Below are 16,167 nucleotides of genomic sequence, written 5' to 3' on the forward strand. Positions count from 1 at the left end.
TATCTCAGATTCCTTTTATAGTGAGGTTTAACAGACCCTAGTGATATTTCAAGTTCTGAGAGAATTTTTAAAATCATTCCTTAAGACAACTTTCCAGAAAATATTTGAATATATTGAAGAGATTTTTGCATATCAAAAGGGGTCAGATGCTGATACCCTTCTTCATAGGCAACATAAATCTAATTATAAACTCTACGTGCATTTAATAAAATTCTCAAATGCTGATCACTGTTAGAAAGGTGATTTATCTTGTTTGTCTAGCTATTGCACAACCAGCCCATCCTGGAAGGTGTGATTCTTAGTACAGCGTATCTGCAGTGTTGCAGTAAAAGAGTTAACTGATCTGCCTCAAATGGTTTAAATTCAAATACGTATAAAAGCAAGCAGCACTAAATGTATCTCATTACGAAAGCTTTCAATAGTGATTTTTTTAAATGAGAAAAGCTGTCTTACAAAAACCATATTATTTTGTCTCACATATTCACACATCATGACATGAAAAAATTCTGGAATTGTAATAGATCATATTTTTCAATGCCAGACTTACCTCCAAAAATAGTAAGGCCAAATGGGTGAGTCATCTGAGTGATACGTTCAAGTGTTCGTCTGTCCAGGCCATCAAAGGTGCTATGCTCAATTTTATCAAAAAAGGCATCCACCCAGTACAGTCTTAGAGTACTAAAAATAATGAAAATGCCGTATCTCTTCAAATGACATATTATGATCATTAGGCAGGACTAACATTTTCTAAAACAATAATCTTAAATCTGTTAGGAGGCTGGGGGGGGGCGGGCGGGAAGGGAGGCAGAGGAAGATTTCTGAGAACTGAATTGAATTTTACAGGTTTTTCAACAAACTGAAAAATAAGGTCTTCAACGAGAGAGTGTCACAGTGCCAGTGCATATAATTTGACACAATTCCTTTATTTTTAATCCCTAACAGTTTAAAGGAAGAAACGCTTTTGCTCAGAAAGCTTCTCCATCTTCCCCCTGTATCATTCTTACCCCCAGTCAATGGCTAGGCCATTAGGCCAGCCTAGCGTTGTATTCACAATTGGCAAGGCACGGGAACCATCGCTCCAGGCTCTCATGATTTTAGCAGGACGGAACCAATCTGTCCAGAATATATACCTGAAAAGACACATGTCAGAAGACACAATAACTCACTAATATAATATATTTAACAGACCAAACACATGAGCGGCATCAACACTCTTATTCGTACCACATTTTCACAGATCTTAAAAAAATACAATTTTGTGTTGGTTCCTTCCTCAAGCAGTAGTGGTACTAACAGCATTTATCCTGTGTATAACAACTTCTGGTCTTTGGAAGTGGTTTGTTCCTTTAGACATAGTATGTCCATATCTGTGTTAAAACTGTTATGGTTTTAATGTAATTACTGTCAGGGAAGAAGAACCAAGCAAAAAGATGATACATCCTCCAGGTAATACTTGCAAATAAGCATGAATATTACAAAGAATTTTCTCTTGATCCTTTTGACTTATTCCTACAGACAAAGATCTGAGGCTAGTGTTAAGTAACTTTACAAGGCAGTGAACAAAAAAAAGTTAGGATCCCAAGGAACCAAGATCAACACTATTCTTGAAAATATTCTCAGAAGATAGTGTATTTGGCCAGGTGATTGTTACTAAACATGAAAATTAAATATTCAAAAATAATTAAGAAATTCTGTAGTATGGTGTTAGGAAGCTGAAGTATACTGCAAAAGAAACACTGTTTTGGCATGGCCAAATGTTGGCCATACCAAAGTTACATTGAAGTTAAGTATTCCCATCAAAGAAAAAGAGCTGCTTCTTATGCATACAGAAACATATATTTTAAGGTCTGTGCCAAATAAAGACAACAGTATCTAATATGTTTCAGAATTGGTAATTCAGATAAAAAATAGAAGAACTATTTAGTATTCTGGGAACTGAAAGTGTATTAAAAGAAAGTTATGGTACTCTATCTTTTAACTACAAGGAACAGCTTTCTTGTCCACGTGATACAAACAAAGTTCTTTTGGCTGTTTATCTACAGACAAAAGTAAAAGACAAAAACAGGTGCTTTTAAAGATAATTCTTCTGGGTACTTCATTCACGCGGAATCTGCATCACTTTGCCCTTTCCTCTGGGTGTTGAATCCTGAGACAGAAAAAAAGAAAAAAAAGAAAAAAAGAACACAGAAGGGAGAAATGAAAAGAGATGGCATTTTGAAAAGGAACACAAATCCTACCAGAAATCCAGAGAGGAATGTAAATATAACCTCACCAATTTTGCTTAAACCATAGAATTGTTCATAGTGTTTCAAGCGAGAAGCAAAGTTAAACTTACCCGATAACAGGATGAACCACTATTGAYCGAGGGTTATTTAAATTCTGAACAATAGCTCGTCTAGATTTATCTGCCAGCCTCATCACACTAATGCTCCTGTATCGAGGGTCTGTCCAGTATAGATTCTTTGAGATCCAGTCAAAGGCCAAATCTTCAACACCTTCCACTCTATTAGCTGTCAGGATTTCTCTTCCTAAAATTTACAACACACATGTAATGATTGTAAATGTTTAGGAACAGAGGAAATAGTATGAATGCATTATTCTGATCACAAAACTAGTGTTTTCCCTTGGTAAAAATGCTGCCTCTGTGCTACCTTAACATAATGTCTAAGGACAAAGTGTTCCAGGTGAAGGAGGTATATGATTCAGGAGCACAAACTCAACAGAAGAGAAACAAAGACTAGCCAAAGAAGAGCAGATAGAAATCTGTCACTCAGTTTTCACTGAAGGGAATTTTTTGAATGAAGGTCAGTAAGGACAGTGCATCTTTTGGTCCCTTAGTTACATCTTCCTCAGCATCTTCCTACTCTTTACACAGTGAAGGTCAGCTGTAGTCTACCATTACTCTGATCCAAGGCACCAAGCAAGCTCAGGAAGGCTATATGCTGACTTAATATACATTTGATCATTATTACAAATTAGACAGAAATATTCTTCACACTGCCACAAATGGAACTCCCAAAAATTTCATAGTTGTAATGTTCTTTTTCTATATTACAGTATGGGGACAAATATTGTGCTCTTCAGACAGGGAAATAAAAAAGAGAAACTAAATTTCATCCTACTGAAAGGCATAATAGTCTGGATGAACTGACTGATGCTGGCAAACACTTGTGGTGAGAAGTGCTACAAATAGTTCATTCCCAAGCACATTCAGCAGGTTTGTCAAAGAGCAGGAGAAACAGCCTGTGGATAGCAGAATCACAGTAAGATTTATTATTATTCAGTATCTGCATCTAAGAAATGCTTAGGAGTCTCAATAAGTGGGGCTTATTACTCATCACTGGGCACATCTATAATGGAAAGATGGGAGACAAAACAGAAAAAGAAATCGATCCGAGTGCATGCTTTGCACAAGTAAGGACTGCAGCAGTGTACTGCTATTCAGGAGAAACCTAGGCAAAATTTAAGTCAGCCGGTGCAGATGTTTTCAGGAAGTGAAAGGACCCTTGGCAACTTTGTATCTTTTTAAGCTTTTGTAAAAGACATGTTTCCTAATGCCCTGAATACAAGCTGAACAAACATTTCTGTCAAACATTTCCCAGATTACTGAAAATTTTCTGCATATCTTGGGATGTGACTTTTTCTACTGCTTTTTAAAAATACATATTCTACTCGCCTTACCACAATTACTCCACACTTCTTAACAATGCTTCTCACCTGAACCATCAGTTTTCTGTTTATAGATTATGTCTTTACTTGTGTCTGAAAAAAATATGGTGTCATCCTGAGCACAGAAGTCAATTCCAACAAAGTATGAAGGGCTCCCTGTTATGGGGATGATCACATCTTCCTGGGTGGAGAGATTGAATGGGATTCCCCGCACCGCCAGCTGGGATGAAAAGAGCAGGAACTGCTGCACAGCTGCAAAAGAAAAAAACAAACACAGCCTTTGTTTATTTACAGGATCAGACAGGTGAGCATTAACTATAAAGCTTTATTTTCCTTTGGCAACACTAATATCCTGGAAATAGAAAGAATGGGAGAGAACAAACAAAAATGAATTTAAATATAAAAGGACCTAAAAAACAAACCAGAAGAAAAAGAAAGCCTAACCCAGAATATTAGGTGATGCGGCCATGTCTTCCTCTTGTATTACTACTGTGATCCTAATGACCCTTTACAGAAAACATTATCCCTGTGAAAACAGCAATATTGTTCCGTGCTGACCTCTTTACAAATTATCTGTACAAAAATTAACTTATGGGCTTTATGGAACCTCCATATAACCAGACCATAACTGAGCTGGCAATAAGTATAGCTGCATGGTCAAATAGTAAAGTACAGAGACAACATATTCAGCTTAATTTGCCAGTAGATATACATGGTAAACCCTCCATCAGTGACAATTCTGCACGCCAACAGGAAGCAGCAGATTGCTGATGGAAGCACACAACCCCAAGACTGAATCTGGTATTCTTGCCAAATGTGTTCAACAGGAGAAAGACCAAACTATTCTGGACGTTACTCTTACAGGTGACCAGGGGTTACATGTTCAAAATAATGCAAAATCTGCACATTAGCAAGCATCCATGGAATCATACAACTGTCTAGACATATTCCATGTCTAACTTTTTTAAATGCTCATAGAAGGTGGTGAGTTTAAGATGTTGCAGCTTGAAATGAACAATGGCTGAAATGACTATATCTAGAGCCGTCAACAAGAGTTGTGAAGAAAAACATGAATGTCTTGGCCACAATGCTATTGAAGAGAGAAAGGAGGTTCTAGAAATAACTCTTTTCTAAAGCTAATGGAATAGTGCTACTTCCAACAACAATAAGGCATTTTCTTACCAACACAGTGCCGTCCATCTACATGTAGGTCAAAGCCCAGTATACATCTACAGCGATAACCTAGTCCATCATTATCTGTTTTGTGGCTGAGAACACAGATCTGTTCACATCCCCCATTATTACTTCCGCAAGGATTTCTTACTGGAAAATAGTATGGATAGGATTAAATCTTCATCTGTTAACCTAATGGCATCATTTTTTTGATTCTTCAGGATTTTTTTCAGCATCCACAATAAATCATACAGACCCCTGTGGGAGCTGCATCACACAGAAATCATAGAACACCAGTTCAATCCTGGAATGCACTGAAGTCCCAGTAGAGCTAAGCAGCGTTCTAGGGGTTCAGCACTGTCCAGAGATACTCAGCACGTAGCCTGGAGCCCATAGCTGGGCTATAGTTTTTTGCATACATACATACTTCATAAATATATCTCACAAACAATACATTCAACTGTTAACATTTTCCAACTACTCCCTCATTGTAGCAGGGAGGAAGGAAAGTCTGAAACTGCTTATAAGCACAGATTTGACTCTTCCAAATATCAACACATTTAGTAAGCCCTGCTTTTAAATGTTGTATTTGACAGTTTGTTAGCTGCAGGAGCTGGATGAAAGCACTGTGTGATAAAAATCAGTCCTATAAATTTATGCATCATAGTTATCACTTCTTTAGAGAAAACATAACAGTCTCGTATGGTTTTTACCCAACTCTAGGTAAGATAATTCCTAAACCTCCCTTAATAATCTGTTGCCTTACCATATGGCTGCCTGGCAGCATGGTAAACAGTCACTCCATAAGGTCTTAGTGAAGACTGGTAGATCACTTGAGGGTTAGATTCTGAAAACTTGTTAGCTTTCACCACTGCCATTTTGGTCCAATCAGTGAAATAAACACTATGTTCAAATAAAGTTATTCCATATGGATGAGGAATCAGTGAGCCTCCATGAGCTATTGTTCTCCTGTTATAAAGATGTTTTATAAATTATTTACAAAATATTATCTAGAAAACAACTTCATTTTGATATCAGAGGAAAATATACAGGATTATTAATTCATTCATTAGCTTCTGCTTCTATTAGAGATAGAAGCAGCCAAAGCACAAATGGAAAAGGTAAAATCTAACAAAAGACATAAAGCTAAACATACATACAGCAGTGAAAATGGACAGATCAGAAATGTTAGAAATTTCCCAGAAAAAACAGGCCAATACACAGTGAATAAAGAAGAGGAATCAAAAATGGAAAACAAAAACAATTCAGTGAGAGAAAAATAGAGAGAGAGGCCAAAGAGAGGAAATCAAAGACATCTGTAAAAATTCAAAATATTTAAGAAGCCTTGAATGTAAAAAATTTATGGTTGCACTAAGTTTTAAAAAAAACAAAACAAAACAAACAAACATTGTCTGCAGAAACAGACAAAGACGTATGGAACAAAGACAACAGAGGCCTGAACCAATCACCCATGAAAAACTGAAGAAAATCAAATGATAATAAATTGTATCTATTCTATGCAAGAAATTACAACAATATTTTTGGATGAATATTAGGAGATAAAGACAGACTTCAAGGAGATAAAGCAAGTCCTCAGACAAAACATTTCAATACACTACGATATTATTCTCTTGGCATCATGAAGGAAGGTCTACAAATCAGTTGAATTCTACACCTCTGACAGGTTCCAGAGTGATTAAGATGTATGCTGCAGGCATTGGAGATGTGACACAAGAGGACATAAATTTTGTTTTAAAACTGTTTGCAGACCATGTCATTGATTCTTGCACACTTGTACCACTTTTACCTTAAAGTAAGATTTTTGGTGTTGCAATAACTGCTAAGTTTTTATCTCCAAAAGCCAAAGGTTTTTCTAAACACCTGACATTCTTGCAATACCAAACCCTGAAAACAGCCTTGAAAAATACAGAAAAGGAGTAAATTGAAGGTACCATTTTTATAAAAAATGTTCTCTTGTAAGTGAAAGAATACATTGAGCAAAAAATTTGTCAACTGAGCAAAGGACTGTTTTTCAAGACAATATGTAAGAGGTAAGTAGAGAGTGAACAGTTGTTCTCTTGTCATTGAGTAACAGAGACTGTAATCACAGATGCAGAGAAATAAGCAGGCTTCTAAACACTACACTTTATGCAGTAGTCCCATAAAAATGCAACAACTCTTTTCCTGAACGCTTTCATATAGAAAGTGATAGAGTTTCTCTGGCATCACAACAGTGTAAGTGATAACTTAATTTCTAACAGTGAAGATTTATAATGAGGTTTAAAGTGTTGTAAAAAGAGCAAAACCCAAAGCACTTAATATCCATTACACAATGGGGTGTTTAGGAGATGAACGTTTTAAATAAATTCAAGAAAATAATGTAAAAAAGGGATGCGGGAAGACAATACATACTCTTCAAATATAATAAAAAGCAAACACTATCAAAATGTATATTATAGTGGTGGGCTATATAAAATAGTACATTTGTTAAAAGAAGTGCAATAGGTAATTCAAGGTAAAAACAGGACAAAAGATAATGGAGGAATTAAGGATTTTCTAAAAGTAGTAAGACACCATATACATTAACATGTATCACTTTCAAGTTATGTTGTAATTTTGGTCTTTTATGAATCTCATTTTATTAGACAAGTCTTCCTTTGAACTAGATATGGTAAAAACAGTATACCTGTAAGAAATAACATGGAATAATATTTCTCCTACCTTTGAAGCCCATCATAAGTTACAGTCTCAATGTAGTCAAAGCGGCTGTCAACCCAGTAAAGCCTCTTTGATACAATATCCAGTGTTATTCCAGCAGGCCAACCTAATTTTGTTTTTATCAAATCCTGTCGGTTTGTACCATCCATGAAGGCCCTTTCTACTTTAGGATCACCAGAAAGACTATCCCAGTCTGAGAAAAATAAGTAACTATAAAGGAAAAAAAAAAGTCCCATGTTTCTTAAGATTTTACAAAAAAGCCACATCTTACATGGAATTTGCAAACTGTTTCATTATTTAAAACCAGCATACTTGCAGGACAGAGCTTGATTTTCAGTCGGCATACAGCAAAAACACATTTTATGCCTCCTGCCAAAGAATTGGCCTGCTTTTTCTATTATAGAACAAATCTAGCAAGAATTATGCTTTCACCCAAAAGACCTCAGACACTTTGGGTGTTCTTCGTAAAATACAGACTTAAGCCAATTGCCAGAAATAAACCAGTGACAAACACAGGTGTCTTGAAAGTAGCATTTGTCACTATAAAGTGCATGAAACTCTTCTTTGCATCCTCTGAGGAACCAAGTTTTCATGGCTCATATCCATTTCTGGAGCTCATATATATTTCTGAAGAGTGGGGAAACACTAACTTCTCAGGCTTTACCCCACTGCTTTATTTCATATAGCAGGATGTCTGTGGATGGTATCACAACAGAAATCTTTCAAGATAACTTCTACTCTTGGTTGCAGTCCCACAGTTCCCCTGTTTTCAAAGGCAGCTGCTCATGCACATACAACTCTAGCCATAAAACAGATTCTTAACTCTGGGAATAAAAGCATCGCACAGCCCTGCCATAGCAAACAATTTAAGGTGCAGAAAAGTATATGTAAATGTGCAAACCATTTTAGACTTCGATTCCAAAGAYCACCCTGAGCTATTTCTTACTTTGCTTTCTTTTGCATGTGAATAAAGGAATTTCTGACATCTTTTGCCATTATTTCACAGAATTACTCACCCAACAGTTGGATCAAGTGCTATTCCTCTAGGATTTCCCAGATTTTCAGCAATAAGAGTGACACGGTTTGTTCCATCCAAGTTAACCATATCTATTCTGTTCACACTAGTCTCGACCACATATAATTTATTGTTAACCCAATCCACTGCCAGATTTTCAGGTGTGTCCACTGAAACATTTAAAACTTCTTGGATTTCAGAGCCATCAATATTTATGGAAAAAACCTGAAAACAATACAAATATTGACACTACTCACAAGATGTTTTGCTAATCATATGAGTCATGTGGCACCTGCCCTTTATCATCACACTGAGCACAGGTCCACAACTGACCTTTAGATATGACCAGGTTACCCACTAAGCTATTCCCTGGCTTGACTTTTTGCAAAAATTTGGAAACAAATGCAAAAAATCCGGGGAGCTTATCTTCCACTATCATTTCTGCAAAATAGACAAGGTAACAGACTGAAACAGCCTTGTGCTTTCACAGACATGGCACATTGCTGGATTAAAAAAAAAGACAAAGTAAAGGTATCTTGCTTTTCTGGAACCTTGTGAAAAACAGTATTTTCACTAATTTAAAACAAATGAACATGCTTTAGCAAAGCACTAATCAGTGTCCAGAAACAAGAGGGGGAGCTCTTACCACACCAGCCATGGAGGGGAAATTGCAAGGAAAATTTACTTCGCAAATTGAAGAAAGGAAAGGAAAATTCTTTCTTAACAGAAAGGAGAAGACCCAGCATTGTTTTTGTTCTCCTTTACTTAGGCCCAATTTTAAAAGCATCATGCTCAAGGAGAAATAGCATTGTTATCTTAAAAGGAAGCTCACAGCTACATGAAGCAAATACTATAAATGCGATAATTCTATAATACGCAATAATCATGTAATTATGACACTGTGTAATATAAGAAATTAGGAATGATTATCCTTTTTGGAACAACAGTATGAGGTTTAAAATGTATTTAAATGAAATTACAGGTCACCACAAGTAAATATACGCAAGAAAAAGAAGAGCTGAAATGGTCATGTAATTTTTATTATTACCTGGGCCTGAAGAATATTTATCTAGCAAACCATCTAATCATCTATTCYGTTTTTTGGAAACCTTGTGACAGAAGAGTTTATGGGCATTAAGTTAGCAGACAGTACACTAAATGAGATAAGGACGATACAGAATATAACCTGTAATTTTATTTTTTAGTTTACCTCTTATTCTTAAAAAAAAGAAGACAACCAAAAGAATCTTAATAATATACTTATTATAAGACATAAGGGTGGAGATACTCATCATAGATGAATATTCTTATTGCTGTTGCTTTGTTCTAGGTGTTCTAATTATGACTGAATTAGACTAATTAATCCTAATTAATTAAATAGGATTTAGCTGCATTGGGGCAGATAAAAAGGCACTCCTAGCCACGTGGGGTATGCAGTGGAAAAACCCGTATTACTTTTTATTTCCATCTTCTACAGAGACAGTATAAATCTCCTTTCTCATGAAAGTTCAGATTTGACCCTGATTTAATTCAACCATTGTCAATGCAATTACAACAATGGGAACCTACTGCAGTAAAAATGAGAATACCAGAATTGTGAACAAATCAAAAACTGCATGGACGAATACTGTCCTACTTGATGGCCATGCAGAACTTTTCCACTAAAATCAACACGGCTCTGCAGTGGAACTACTAGTTTGCAGTTTACGCATAGGTTCATAATGACAGTGATGCCAAATTCATCTCTATATGGTGCCAGCAGGAAGCAGGCCATGGCTTCTCCTTTTCTCTGCATGACGATCAACATGGAGTTTCTGGAGTTTCAGCATTTGACCTGGGACTTCTTTTTGTTTCACTGAAGTTGGGCAGAAAAGGTTAAGTCAAACTTTTCAATGGGTCTCCAGACTGATTTTTGAAAATTACTCTGTTTTACCCTACTTTGAATCTAAAATATTTCCTCTTTAAAAAAAAAGTAACAAAATATTCACTCATTACACAAAATACTGTCAATATTTGTTATCCAAGCTCAATTACAGTGCCATTTGGAGCATATGAAGAAATCTGATTTTTATCATCTTGGAAGGCAGACAGGTTTTACATTTTAAATGATCATGTTTCAAAAAATTACCAAGAAAAATTTGTCCGGTTTTCAAAGAATGTCTACTATTTCTCTTAATTAGTCTTTTGGACTCCATCTCAAATAAAATTAAAAGTTGTTCAAGACATTCCCATCTAAAAGCATTCTTTGTTTAATATGTCACATGTAATAGTATAGCTTGAAAAACGCAGTCATTAACATAAAACATTTCAAGGACCTTTTTTGTTAGAAAACAAAAATACAGTCAGGTTCTGCTCTCAAAAATGAAAGGCTATCAACACATTCTGCTCCTGGCTGTTCTCTACTTCCACATACACAAAAAAAAAAAAACATTCTTCTTGAAATTTCTACCCACCTTATCTTGTACCGTATCAGTCCAAAAGATTCTGTGCAGGTAAAAGTGAAAGTCCACTCCAACTGCAACTCCACGATTCTGCGACTGTACCAAAGTACGAAAACTTCTTCCATGAAGATCTCCAATCAATAAATCACGGCCATTGGAAAAAATAATTGATGCAACACCAGCTGAAAGCAAGGATGACAAAGATATAATTACTCTGTAATCAAGCTATTATGCCATTGAAACGTTTACACACTATGTACTGAACACAAAGGTTTAAACAGATGCTCAGGCTACAAACTATATAAATCTTTTTGTGTGTACTTACTTGCTTTGATTTGTCTTGCAAGTTGCACCACAGCATTCACCTTGGAAAATCCACTCTTTTAAATACTGAATGTTAATGGTGATTGTCAGACTGGTTTACAGTCTTGGAGCAAGCCAGGCAGGAACATATATTTAAAACTCTGCTGGGTAAAACTTTTACAAAACCTCTGTGCATCTATACTCCAGAAGACGACTTCTCATTCCTTTCTATTTCCTTGCTCTATCTCCTTTAATCAAAGTATAATCTTTCATAAGATTTTTCTGCCCTATGAGATTCAGATATTCTTTGCTTCTAGCATACAGACCATCTTCCTTATCTTTTTATGTACCACTCTATCCYATCTTCTTCATTCTCTGATCTCATCAGATCTTTGCTGTATCTTACCATAGCAGAGAGACTCCAGTAAGTCTTTGAAGGAAAGCTCACTTTCAAAGTAGGTGCCTGTTGACAGGCCTAATGCATGTCTGAGAAGAATATATTAAAGTCCAAATTCTATTCATCTCTCCAATTAAAGTAAAAATGAATCCAGGGAAAATGATTTAGAGCAGGTAGGAACTCCACAACAGTATGATAACAAAATCTACACTCTACAAACAACCCACTGGCTCAAAAGTCACAATCAGTTTGAATGGAAAGCTTTTCATGAAAGATACAGAGCTTTTCAAGAACCAGAATAATCTTTCCTAGTGCTGGCATATCCTATGTATGTCTAATACAGTCAAGCATACTTCATTAACTCCAAAAATTTCATATTTTTGAGAACATGCTTAGAAAATTGCAAGATGACAACTGCTCTGTAGAAGTGGTTGAAGAAGGAGGGAAGGGGGAGGGAACTGGGCAGTTCATGCTTTGCACAGAAGCAAGACTGCTAATCAGCTATGTCAGGCAGGGATTCCCATTCCCCCTGAGTTCCTGTAGGCAGGAACACCTGCCTCACACAAAAGCCCGTTAGGTGATTACATCTCCACAAAGAACGGCTTCCCAGCGCCTGCTGTCAGAACAGAGCATGAGGCGAACAACCAGGACCAGTTGCCTGCTGTTGATGGGGAACCACACTCTGTGTGAGGCAAGCGTTCTTGCAGAGTTCATGCTCTGGGAACTAGAAGCCGTGCTTTCTCTCACAGGCAAGCGTCTGAGCTCACAATTCAGCAAAACCTTCCTCTTGCATGGCACAGTTCTAAGAAAAGCGAGGTTTCCTGACTTCTTGCTCCCACTGAGTTCCCCAGTCAGCAGGCCAGGAAACTGCCTGCCACAGGAGCAAGAATTCCTCTCTATAAAGGGGGGCTCTAGTGAGGAGCTCCCAGCTCAGGGGCAGTTGGGAATGTTGAGAGAGAGCTGGAGCCCAGGAGCCACAGTTCTGGGGAGAGAAAGCCCTGCTGAGCCAGCCAGCTCCACCAGCCTGCAGACCCCAGCACACGCAGAGTCTCTTGTTGATATCTACTGATCTGAATGCTGTTCTGACCGCAAGACCCTAGTGACTGAGTTGAGTTAAAATCACAGTAATATAGCATAACCCTGCAAACTGCCCCACCTTCAGCACTACCTACTCTAAGTCCAACAGCAGTAAGAGACTCTTGCACTGCTGCACACTAACCCGAAGTGTTGGCTCGACAGTGCCGATGATTCTCTAGGACATAACCTTCCACACAGTGGCACTGGTGATGTCCCACACGATCTTCACACAGCTGGTCACAGACACCCCACATTTTGCAGTCATCAAAATCTGTTAAGTGAATAAGGCATACTTATAAATAATGCTCTGCATAAAAGGGATGTCATCATACTTGGCAAGCTACAGATTCGTCCTCTCTGCTTGCTTTATATCTGTTTGCAAATGTATGGCAATGGGAAAGGAGGTTTTTGTAGCTTTTTTCACAAATGTTTCAATTTTTTTCTTCTGGAAAAGAAAACAACCAGTATCTGCTGCTCAGTGACCTGCCCAATAAAAAACAAAATTGTAAGGAGAGGAGGAAAAAATCATTTAAGGGAAGGGATGTCATTGTCTACTTTCCACAACACAGAACACGTCTATGTAGTATTCTTGCTGCAGCAGACACAAGTACACTTTGTACACAAACACACCTGGCTGGATTTAAGCCCACTCTGAACCAGAGCCATATCTATACGTTAGTACAGTACTGAGCTCAAGCTAATAAGCCTGCTAAAAGGCAGTGTTTATTAGCTTCGACTCAGTACCATGCTAACACAGGTGTCTGATTTCCAATTAACGGTTGGCTGCAGACCAGACAGCACRAAGTAGAAACAAAGAAGTTCACTTGAGCATGCAGAATATCATATAGGTGTAGTCTGCAGCTAGGAAAACCCAGCAAGTTCTGAGATGTGCTCTATAAGAAATTTCCTGGGTTGCTGCAGAATATTTTAGTCCCAAAATTATAAACCATCTAACTAGTCTCCTTWAAAAAAAAAAAAAAGGATTTTTTAAAAACTAACTTAAAAAAGAAACAACAGATCTAAGCACTCTGGTGTCTCATCCCATCCATGTTTATTTACAATCCAGGAGATATCCAACACGAACTTAGACACGGTTTTGACATTAAAAAGTTTAAACTCCTTCACTTGAAAACCTGTGAGCACAATTGGTACCACATTACATTGCTGGAAACCTGCAATTCTACTGTTAATCCAGAAGAGGAGAAAATGAGATCTCAAATATTCTTCTTACTAGTACTTCTGGTTTTAAACATTTGTGGACACAAAAGTGAAAATGAAGTGTTTCCTAGACAGTACATTTTGGTATTGAAAGGATGTTATTCTCAGTAGCTTTCCAGCTTCCATATATTTTAAAACCATCAGTATACAGTGAGCCAGAAGCAAACAAGGAGAATAAAAATTGAAAAGATTATGGTTTTGAAAAGTAATACACTCTGCTAACACTATAGCTTAATTCTTCTGGCTTTAAACCAATAAAATTCATTTAAACTAAGATCTGGAAGTATATACTACTGACTGTGAGCCATTTCCTGATGACAAGTCTTTTCCTCCCACGACAGAAATATCCTTAGATCTCTGCAAAATCAAAATACATTGATTCAAATTTTCAAGCCAGACTCAGACAGCTGGGCTTACAGGGCAGTGAGGGAGAATAACAAAAGAGTCACCGAAAATACACCAGGTTGGCAAATGGGTCCTTCCTGCATCAGAGTGAAAGAACAGAGTAAATTCTGGAGGAATTCTGGAGTCAGGACACTGATTCCTCCTAAGAGCGTCCCTGGTGTCACTGCAGCTCATATAGCACTGGGCCACCCAGCACCCTCAAAAATACAGAAGTCTCATGAGAGACTGAGCACCTTGAATACTGTTAGTAGCACACACACACCATACGTTGGGTTGAAAAAACATCCAAGAAATTAGGTAAGTATCTGTGAGGCAGTACTAAACTCCATGATTCTGAAGTTACTGCATTTTCAGTTACTGAGAGAAATTGTTTTTACTACCAAAGGTGTGTGTATCCAATTTACAGCAGCTACAGAATAAAAATGCAGTGCCAGAATACCTCACTTACTTTTACATTCTAGCAAACTGTCTTCATTTACATGTAAATAATGTACACACTGATACATCACAGGATATACAGCCATTCCACAGTGCAAACATAAAGCACCCTTTTAATGTGCAATGAATTACAGCCTTCATATATAGTCACTTCCAAGAAGTACCGAACACTGATATCATTAACTGATTTTTCAGGCATACAGCAACACGCATCCCTGGAGGTAACCACTTAAAGACCTTTAACACAGACTTCAAAATAAAGTAGCCATCCAAGAGTAAATATTTTTAAACATCATCATGCTCTCACCATGTCTTTAATGGTCTTACTGAGCAAGACCTTTATGACCTCTCTGTGACTTGTTTCTATCTCACCAAGCTGACATCGTATCATACTGACATTCCAGTTTTATTCTTTTTCTGACTCTTGAGATTTTGCTGACTCTTCCATTTTATTTTTTTGCTGTATATCCAATCACTTAGAACTTACTCATGTTCCTGGAATCCAAAGCTTCTCAATGAGCTGTGAGAAGATACTGGGTATCTGCAATCACTGTACTTTACTTACCAATGCAAGTACGACTGTCATTGCTACTTATTATATATCCTGCAGGGCAGTAACACATCCCTCCCGATGGTGAAGAATGACAGCGATACTGGCAGCTCAGGGCAGCACAGTGTGATATGTCTAAAAAGGAAATGAAAAAGTTCAGAAATATCATTACACCGATTACCAGTAGAACCTTTGCCTTACTAACAGCTACAAAGCTATGGTCTTTTCTATGATGAATATACAATTTAAGGAACAGCTTCTTAAAACAAATGATGGCTAAAGTTCCACAAAATCATGTGTGCTTACATACACGCAGTCAAGGAAACGGAAGACAGAAGTAAGATTAATGTTAATAACAGGTTTTGAGAATGTAGTTAATGGATAAGAATCAGTCTCATATGAACAGCTATAAAGTACCACCACTGGTAAGAACGCCACRTAAACAGCTGCAGAGAAGAAGCCATCTGCAACGCACAGTACATTTTTCTGGTTCCACAAGACCTACTTGTGCACCACACATCCTTGAGCTCCATCTATTGGAATATAACCTCATCGTTTACTTTTCATGCAGAAAAAAATAACCTACTGTATTATATTAAGATGAATATCTATATTATTCCAATATATTGGAATATATTGACTGGGCTGTGCCCATGGAGAAACTCTTCTTTACTCTTTACTTCTCTATTTCTTCACCACTCCTTCCTTTCCTTGTGTTACTGCCTAATGAACAGTTCAGTGACAGGTGATCAAATATGATTGT

The 16,167-nt window shown here is 37.2% G+C and overlaps 1 protein-coding gene across 1 annotated transcript in view; it reads right to left on the reverse strand.

Annotated features, from left to right (window-relative positions):
• The window catches only part of LRP2 (LDL receptor related protein 2), a 157,999-nt gene that overhangs the window by 79,976 nt on the left and 61,856 nt on the right, over positions 1 to 16,167 (reverse strand). Inside the window, exons 21-31 of the mRNA XM_026084515.1 lie at positions 15,420 to 15,539; positions 12,936 to 13,064; positions 11,029 to 11,198; positions 8,577 to 8,800; positions 7,564 to 7,770; positions 5,609 to 5,811; positions 4,852 to 4,992; positions 3,718 to 3,921; positions 2,336 to 2,528; positions 1,005 to 1,130; positions 548 to 678 (exon numbers count right to left, since the gene is read on the reverse strand). Coding sequence (XP_025940300.1) covers positions 548 to 678; positions 1,005 to 1,130; positions 2,336 to 2,528; positions 3,718 to 3,921; positions 4,852 to 4,992; positions 5,609 to 5,811; positions 7,564 to 7,770; positions 8,577 to 8,800; positions 11,029 to 11,198; positions 12,936 to 13,064; positions 15,420 to 15,539 — 1,848 coding nt within the window. The remainder of the gene's footprint in view (positions 1 to 547; positions 679 to 1,004; positions 1,131 to 2,335; positions 2,529 to 3,717; positions 3,922 to 4,851; positions 4,993 to 5,608; positions 5,812 to 7,563; positions 7,771 to 8,576; positions 8,801 to 11,028; positions 11,199 to 12,935; positions 13,065 to 15,419; positions 15,540 to 16,167) is intronic.

This window comes from Apteryx rowi, unplaced genomic scaffold (genome assembly GCF_003343035.1).
Source record: "Apteryx rowi isolate R43461 unplaced genomic scaffold, aptRow1 scaffold_645, whole genome shotgun sequence".
NCBI lineage: Eukaryota > Metazoa > Chordata > Aves > Apterygiformes > Apterygidae > Apteryx > Apteryx rowi.